At 32.8% G+C, this 9,535-nt stretch overlaps 1 protein-coding gene across 1 annotated transcript; it reads right to left on the reverse strand.

Annotated features, from left to right (window-relative positions):
• Positions 1 to 8: 8 nt before the first annotated feature.
• On the reverse strand, positions 9 to 6,581 carry LOC129262238 (uncharacterized). Its single transcript, XM_054900323.2, has 2 exons — positions 6,323 to 6,581; positions 9 to 2,490 (listed from the first exon to the last, which is right to left on the reverse strand). Exons 1-2 carry the CDS (start codon positions 6,579 to 6,581, stop codon positions 2,201 to 2,203), a joined length of 549 nt encoding a protein of 182 aa, XP_054756298.2. The 3' UTR covers positions 9 to 2,200.
• Positions 6,582 to 9,535: the final 2,954 nt, after the last annotated feature.

Below are 9,535 nucleotides of genomic sequence, written 5' to 3' on the forward strand. Positions count from 1 at the left end.
ACGAGGGATGGAATTGTATATAGAATATATAATTCTTTTTATTGGACGAAACCCATATCTGCGTTGATAACATGTATAATTGTTGCAAGAATTAAAATTCGTCTGTCCTGCATTCGTACCATCCATGCAAAAGGTTATAAAATTGATTAAATAAAATAAAAGGACTACATTTGGGCCTACTAGTCTATCAATATATACATTACTTTTAGACATGTTGGAAGACGGAACGAACGTACATGTTTAAAATAAAGGAAGAAGGATTTGAATTTCAGTATAAAGTTATGTTTACTCTCAACACATGGGAAATACATTATCATAATTTTAGCCTAGCACTTAGAATTACCTGATGTTTGAACCCAACGCTATTAAATTATATTATTAGCATTTTACTAAACGTAAGGTGCCAACTCGACCATTTATCACAATGGTTACCTTTCGGATCTTTACACCAATTTAACATTTCTGTTTTACATGTAGATTGAAAAAATATCGTCCATGAAGGTAGAATATAAGAAAAATTAATTTCAGTAACTAATATCTACGATTCACATATATATACATTTTCACTGCTAAATGTAAGATATAATTCAGATTACTGCCCGAGATGTCTCCAATGCTTGGTTATCCACGAAGATAATGGTTGAATAGATAAATTATCTTCGAAATCAAATCAACATATCTTTACTTTCATACGGAAGTATCTAAAATATTTATAAAAGAAGATAGATATAACAACATAATCAACTGGTCGATAACTACATTGGTATATTCCCTTTTTTTTTCCTTATAAAAGCTATTTTCAGGGAAATTAATTTAACTATTGCCCGTTCAGTTACAGGGAGGTTATTAGTCAACTTCGCGGCATACTTTCCGATCAGACGAGATATTCGTCACACCATGGATCCTATGGTCACACTGATCCAACAAAATTTCAAATTGCACAGTCCCAAAAAGAAAGTGTTTTAAAAAGACTCGCTAGGCTTGTAGTCTATTATATACGCCCTAAATTTTACTTTAAAAAAATATCGAAAGTAAGATTTGCTACAACTTATATCAAAAATCATGACAACAATGTTTGAAAATTTATGAAGTATTAACGAATATTGCATGCTCTATTATCGCCATTGATTTTTTTAAAAACATGTGGTTTGGCCGTATTATTTTCAATTTTGATCGGGCTGGTAGAGACGGGGCTCAGACTTTCAACTTTGTTACCGGCTGGCAAGTTTTGAAAAGAATTCTCTTATGTGTACACGTACTCTAAAAGTTATGTTACTCATCACTTTCAGGGACCATGGATTCATATGTTCAATGGAAGGAAAACTGTGAAATCGAAGATGTTTTTTATACGAAATTAAATGAAAATGTTATATGTTGAGTTGAGTAAACCATTTACCTATTACAAAATAGGTCCATGAGTAAACCAATTGTTGATTCCCAGGTCTGAGACAATCCCGGAGTATTTTGATGTAGCGTTGCAAGGTGACGCAGGAAGTGACATTATTCTTTTTTTCAGATCAGAGACAAAAATTGGGAAGTCGTATAGTTACCGGACCCATAATATACAGCCTGCAAAATCTTGTTTTCTTCTTTAGCTCCTTCTTTCTTCTCTTTTTCACCTGTCAGTTATTATTATTTTAATTTCTTCATTATCATCATGACCATAAGCGATGGTCGCGCCCCTGTCATAAGGGCATTTTCGCAATCACTACGCAGACGTATTATATAACGCACAGAATCTTTGTCGAAATCCTTTCAATGAGAAAACAGCATTTGTCGAAAATCGGTGAATCAAAACAACAGTGTCTCCTGGAATCAGGACAATTTTGTATCCGGTCCGAATCTTCGGACAATCTGCTGTCCCGGTCCACCAACTTTCGACAAAGACCTCTTAGCTGTCAAATGTGATTTGACTTGCATTTTCAAAGGAATTGGTGCGTTGTAGATTGCGTCTCCGGAGTGATCCCGAAAATACGCTATTAACAAACTCCTCGGTAGTATTAATGATGATTTACCGCTCTAAATTTTAGAGAGTAGCGATATGATTACAGCATTCCATTCGAGCCAAATGTGGAAAATATTGATTTCCTCAAAATCCCATGCCACCTACCCACCCCATCAAATAAGAAAATTTTAAAAATGGCCAAAAAGTTCTTTGTGTTTTTCGACTTCAGCAAAGGCCTTTGAATATCTTGTGTTTCTAGTTCCAAAGCGTCATCTTCGTTATCGAGTAGGTCGCCAAACAGAGAGTTATCAAGCTGACACTCGTTCTAGCGTTGGACGTGGACGAGTTACAGAGATTCCCGGAGCAGAAACACGCTTCACCCTGCATACTGGTGACCCGACCTCCGTGCTTCGCGACCACGTTCTCTGTCTGCCTTTTAACTTCATCAAAATTCGGTAACTGAGAAAAGTCCTGACAGCCATTAGCTGATTTCTTTCCACCGCAGCCAAGAATCAGGTATTCGACGTCCATGCTTGATATACTTGCTATAAGAAAAGTGAAAAAAAATGAACATAATCATGGATTTTAAAACGTTGCGAAGGCGTTGCCCTTTGTTTTTAAAGCATCTATATTTTAAGGCGGGTAATCCAGGCTGAAAATATTATATTGTTTGAACAGCTAAAAAAAATAGACAAACAAAACACTGATAATTTGCTTTAAATCGGACAAGGAATAACAAAGTTATGACATTTTAAAATTTGCATTATTTCGGTGAAACAATTCTATGCATTTCTTCATGAATATTCATTGAGCAAATTGACGATGTAACATTCCCACTGCATGGTTGATTGATTGATTGATTGATTGATTTTATTTGTCAGGTAACTATGAACAAGTACAAGAAAATATGAACAGAAGTGTATACCTTGACAGGATAACCCATGAAAGCCGAGATGGCTTATTTCCAATGGGGTCCTTAAAAAATTGTGTTCCCACACCGGGAATCGAACCCGGGCCACGGCGGTGAGAGCGCCGGATCCTAACCACTAGACCATATGGTTCTTTTGTATTATGAAGTTATGTTTATTCAAATTTTGTCCAAAGAAAAATACAAAAATTATATTGGCAATTAATTTAATACATTTACATATTAATTTGCGACTTATAATATTACGAGAAAGACATGACAGTATGAAATAATTGTGATTTCATACAAAGCCCATTACACTGGTTGCTCTTTACAGACCCCCTAAAGATAATTTCATTAAAGCTGCCAACACGTACAACTCAGGCATCGTTTTTCGTGATAGATCACAAAGTAAGTAGTTAAGTAGAGCATACAAGTCAAAGTGGTGTTATTGACCTAGGTATAAGTGATCATTTTATTAAGTTATTGTTCAAGAAAGATTAATTGTTACGCCCGTGTTAGGGCGTCACAGAACTGTATCTATATCAGGAGATAAGGTTATAATGTAGATAATTTTAACTTAAATCTGTCCCGATCAGACTGGTCCAAGGTGACTGAATTTAACGATGTAAATCTGGCTTGTGCAAATTTTAGATCTATATTCTTATCAAAAGTAGATATGAGCGCACCTCTGAAAGAGGTAAGAATTAAGCAATTAACTGAAAATGGATGACCCATGAAATTATTGTTTTAATTAAAGAGAGAAATATAGCTTACAAAAGTATAAAAAGGAATATTGACAATTTAGTCCTTGAAAGAAAATATACAGTTTTAAGGAATTTAATTTAAAGGAAGGTAAGGAGTGCCAAAAAGTAATATTTTCAAGAACAAATAAAAGAAAACACACATGACTCTCTAAAATTTGTGGAAAAATTTGAAAGGTTTAGGTCTAAATAGCAAATCTGATTAAAAAAAACAGTTATTAATGTGCAAGGTGAGACTAATAAGACTAATATTGCAAACGGGTGTAATCGTTATTTTACGATTGTGTAGGGTATTTCAAAAGGTAGTTTTCATTTTCCCCTGTCCTGTTGTTACAGAAAAGTTTGTTTCAGATGAACTAAATAAGTTGAAAATATAAAAAAATACTGGTCTAGATATGATACCTACAAGATTTTTAAAAGATGGGGCGAGAAATTTGTACAAACCTTTGAATGATATAAATAATATATCTCTTATGTCTTCTACCTTTCCTGATGATATGAAATTTGCAAAAGCTACCCCGCTACATAAAACATGTAAAAAGAACGATGAAACTGACGTTGGTAATTATAGGCCTATAAGTGTATTAAGTGTAGTGTCGAAATTTTTTGGAAAATCTCTTCATGCTCAAGTGGAAAAACACTTTCAAGAAAGTAAGCTTACATGCAAATTTCAATCCGGTTTTCGTAACGGATATTCCAGTGAAACTTGTTCAATACATTTAACAGATTTTATCAGGGCTGCATGGTTAGAATGGTTCTCCTAGACTTACAAAAAGCCTTCGATACTGTAAATCATAACATAGTTTTATAGAAATTTTAGGTGATGGGTTTAGACTCTGCATGTGTGACATGGTTTAGATTATATTTATCAAATCGTCATCAAGTTGTTACCATGCAGATGGTACTTTCTGATTCACTTCCTATTAAATGCGGAGTCCCTGAAGGAAGCATTTTAGGCCACATTCTTTTTTTATGTCTTACATCAATGGTATATGTTTACTTATATTAACGAGTCTAACTTCATTTCATATGCTGATGATAGTGTCTTGCTATATATTCAGATACAAATCCCAAGATAATTGATAAAAAAAATTAGTGCAGATTCGGCAAATTGCATAGAATGGATGTCTGCAAAAGAAGCTTAGTACGGAACGAAAGTTAAGATATGCACACGATTTCAAGGTTTTATATAATAATCAGGTAATTGACAGAAAAGATTCAGTAAAATATATGGGAATTAATTTAACAAGTGACCCATCATGGACGGAGTTGATAGATTCAATCGCCAAAAAAGGCAAATTCACGCTTAAATTTTTTGTATAGATATCAAACCTGTTTGAATATGAGGTCTAGACGTATTTTATGCTTTGCTTTAATACAATGTTTATTCGACTATGCTAATGCGGCTTGGTACGGTAGTCTGGGTGTGATAAAAAAAAGCATAACATGAATAATTCAAAATAAGATTGTAAGATTCATAAATGTTTTAGGCCCAAGAGCACATGTCGGATGTAATGAACTTGAGAAGGCAGGATTACTCCATGTATATAGATCAAAGACCTAAACAATTAGTATTACACCACGTGCATATTAAGATATCCATATCCATATCAAGTATCCATAGGTACGATACTGGAAATAGTAATTTTAATTTTGTTTTACCAAAACGTGAAGGTCATATAGGGATCAATTTTTATTTTAATGGCATCCAATTTTGGAGTGCTCTTCCTAATCAAGTAAAAGCTTTTAAAACTTGTCCTTACTTTAAGAGTGCATTTTAAAAGAAGCACCTAAACTGGAATCTACTCGAGAACATAATCATTACCAGTAAAAATCACACATTTAAATTTGTAAAGATATATCGTTTTACCATGTTCCAGTACTTGTCGTAGTTTATACATTTTGTTGGTACAAATATTAATGTTCTGTACTATCAATAGGACCCCATTGGAAATAAGCCTCTCGGCTTTAATGGTTATCCTGTCGAGGTATTCTTCAAATTCATTGTATCTCTTATCCTGTGATATTCTTGACGAATAAAGTCAATCAATCAATCAATAGTACAAGATAAAGGAAAGTAAAATGACATCATCAGACCACTTGAAGGATATTCATGACGACGTGCACTGTTTTCACAAAATATTGCTTAACTTTAAATTTTAATAACTTTGATATATTTATTATCAGATTTCGATGAAGTTGTCAGCATTGTGCTCAGTGAATTTGAATCTATCTATTGAAGATATAATTATTTTCAGCCCGGAGTTAAAGCAGTAAACTTTGATAAGGAAGTATACGTTCTATATAAATAATTATAATAGTAGCAGTGGTGGTAGTAATGGTAGTAGTAGTAGTAGAAGCAGAAGTAGTAGTAATGACAGTAATAGTAGTAGTAGAAGTAGTATATACTAGTAGCCTTGTTATTATCATTACATTTACAACTATATGTATAAAATCTGCTTGGCCCCGTCCATCGACCTATTACGCTACAAAGGCGATGTCTATCTAAACAGAAACTTATGCTTTATCTCATTGCCCGTTATCCGGCAATCAAAATAATATTTTTGCCCCCCCCCCCCCCATAGAAATAAGAATATACCCCCTCCCCTCCCCCGGCCGACGCATCTTTATAATAATCGAGCCCATTCCAGTTAACTGATATGAATACTAGTGTGTTACTGTTTCCATCATTTCTGATTTTCTTACCTTGTTGAAAGTTGTAATTAACGGTGAAGTTTTGTACGAAGCATTTCCCAGTACAATCCCTTGTTTCCGTTTGTTGTCCGATATCCGAGCAGCTCGATATGGGGTACTGGCTTGCTGTCTGCGCTAGGAGTGAATTCGTTGAACCGAGTCCGAAACATTCGTAGCATTTATTCTGCCCATTCACTAAAGATAGGGAGAGGTGAAAAAAAATGTAGTTGCAATCCTGAAATATTTTTATGAAATTTGGCGTCGATCTCATGTGTTCATTATTGTTGTTAATAAACAAATAATGGGAAAAAATAAATGTACAATATTAATTAATCAATGATTAAATCAATGAACTGATAAATCTACACACTCAAAACTCTGTTTAAAGTTTTAAAGGAAAAGTCCACCCCAACAAAATATGATTTGAATAAAAAGAGAAAAATCCAACAAGCATAACACTGAAAATGTCATCAAAATCGGATGTAAAATAAGAAATTTATGACATTTTAAAGTTTCGCTTAATTTCACTAAACAGTTATATGCACACCCCGGTCAGTATGCAAATGAGGAAACTGATGACATCACTCACTCACTATTTCTTTTGTATTTTATTATATGAAATACGAAATATTCTAATTTTCTCCTCATTGTCCTGTGAAACAAAGTTTCATTTTTCCCTGTACATGTTCATTTACCATTGCTTAACATTTTATGGTTCAGTCAAGTTGGTCCTTATTTTCAAATCTACAAAAATTGAAATAATGTATAATTCGAACAATAAAAAACAAAAGAAATAATGAGTGAGGGACATCACCGATTCTCTCGTTTGCATGTGACTAAATTGTGCATATAACTATTTTGTAAAAAATAAGCGAAACTTTAAAATGTCGTAACATTCTTATTTTACATCCGATTTTGATGAAATTTTCAGCATTATGCTTGTTTGATTTTTCTCTATTGATTCAAATCAACATTTTTATGAGGTGGACTTGTCCTTTAAGCATCTCCAATAAATTCATCTTAAAAAAAATACTTCGCAGTACCTATTATCACTGGCTTTTTTATGCACGACACGTCTCAATCAATACTATGTAAATAGCACCTTAAAAAAGTTAGTTGTTTGATAATTTTTAAGTTTCGCTTAATTTCACAAAACAGTTATATGCAAATCCCGGTCTGTATGCAAATGAGGGAACTGATGACATCACTCACTCACTCTTTCTTTTGTATTTTATTATATGAAATATGAAATATCCTTATTTTCTCCTCATTGTCCTGTGAAACAAAGTTTTATTTCTCCCTGAATATGTGGAATTACAATTGTTTAACATTTCATGTTTCAGTCAAGTTGGTCGTTATTTTCAAATTTGTAAAAATATTCAAACTATGAAAAACAAAAGAAAGAGTGAGTGAGGGACATCATCGATTCTCTCATTTGCATGTAACTAAATTGTGCATATAACTATTTTGTGAAAAATAAGCGAAACTTCACAATGTCATAATTTTCTTATTTTTCATCCGATTTTGATGAAATTTTCGGCATTATGCTTGTCTGATTTTTTTCTATTGATTCAAATCAACATTTTACTGAGGTGGACTTGACCTGTAAGATATTTTACTGTGTATAAAATTTAGGTGTACATTTTTATATGTTATTAAAGGATATGGCGTAAGGGAAGATGGGCGGTAACGATTGACTTCCACTCCCTAATGCTGATGAAAAAAAGGAAATTTGAAGTCTCAAACGTGATCTACTTTCCCTCAGAGCTAAATTCATCCATCCCTCTCTTAGTTTGTAATTCTTGCTGAAGCATTATTTGAATGACATCGGTAGAATAACCGTTAAATCATAACAAGTATAAATCGCAAATACTGTAATACTCTTCACATAGATAGTCAAGATTCAAGCTTAGAAAGTGCTATAGTACGCAGAAGCGCCATACAACTTTTTTTTTGTTTTTTTTTTTAAGAAAGTATAAAGTACTAAATTTGATTAGAGTGCCTCTCCATTTTCTCAAAATATAAATCACAAAGTTCTCTTCTTGATGTCATATAATAATAAATAATATGAACATTTGTAATGCTCCGGTATCCATCATAAAAAAATGCTCATGGCGCAATTAAGAAAAGAAAAGAAAAGAAAAGAAAAAGAAAAAGATAGGAAGGTAGAAAACCTACTTAAAAGAGGGGTGAATAACAATTACCTTAAAGCTTGTGTGAATAACAAGGGGCGGTATTCTGAAAACGTTCTTATCTTAATTTTGTTCTTATCTACGTCACGTTCTCAAATTGGTATTCTGAAAACGTTCTTATCTTTTTCTTATCTTTTGTTCTTATCTTTTTCTTATCTTGCTTTCCATCGATGCTGAGCGCGTAAATTTATAATTCGCGCATATGATACAAAAGCGCGCTAAAAGATAAGAACAAAATAAAGATAAGTGGTATTCTGAAAACGTTCTTATCTTTTTTCTTTCTTATCTATTTACGATATTTATGATAATATTTAAGATAGCTAGAGGGTTATTACATCTTACGCTGTCCGCCTTCTTTCTTGCTAAAAATCGATGGCCACTGGTAGTAACAAGTATTCCTCCCACCCTTTCTTTCATTCACCCTTTATTTTGCCTGTCTCTTTTTTCTATCCCCTTTTTTTTTCTTTCTTTCTTTCGTCCTTCCTTTCGTTCTGTCTTTCTTTATTTCATTTAGGCCTATTTATTTTCTCTTTTTCTTCCTTTCTATCTGTTTGTCTTTTTTTCCTTTCTTTCATTCTTCATTTTGTTTTCTTTTTTTGAATCTTTTAACTTCTTCCTTATTTTTCTTTTGCGTTATTTTATTTATTCTTTCTTATTCTTTTTTTTAAATTGAATTTATTTCCGTTAAAAAACAATAACATAAATACATATGAAATGATACATGTGAATTGATAAATGAAAAACGGGAGGATGGCCTAGCTCAGCAGCATCAATCATGGTGCTGCTTGTCTACCGAGGGGTCCTTCCTTTTTTATTTTCCCTTTTCGATTTTTTCCTTTTTTTCTTTACAAATTTTTCTTTCTTTCCCATTTTCTCTCTTTCTTTCTGTTTTTCTTTTCCTTTCTTCCTTCACTTTACCTATTTTTTTGTAATCTTTTTATTTCTTCATTTTTAGGGTAAATTATATTTCATTTTTTTCTTTATTCTTTCCATTGATCTTTCTTCGTTTTTTTTCATTCATTCTTCATTTTTC

Source organism: Lytechinus pictus, chromosome 5 (genome assembly GCF_037042905.1).
Source record: "Lytechinus pictus isolate F3 Inbred chromosome 5, Lp3.0, whole genome shotgun sequence".
Classification (NCBI taxonomy): domain Eukaryota; kingdom Metazoa; phylum Echinodermata; class Echinoidea; order Temnopleuroida; family Toxopneustidae; genus Lytechinus; species Lytechinus pictus.

What these genes read in the sequence shown, in the direction of transcription:
- LOC129262238 (XM_054900323.2), bottom strand. Translation starts at nt 6,581, where the DNA reads ATGAGATCGACGCCAAATTTCATAAAAATATTTCAGGATTGCAACTAC. An exon ending in TAATTACAACTTTCAACAAG is followed by an intron (nt 2,491 to 6,322) that starts GTAAGAAAATCA and finishes CTTTTCTTATAG; the next exon opens with CAAGTATATCAAGCATGGAC.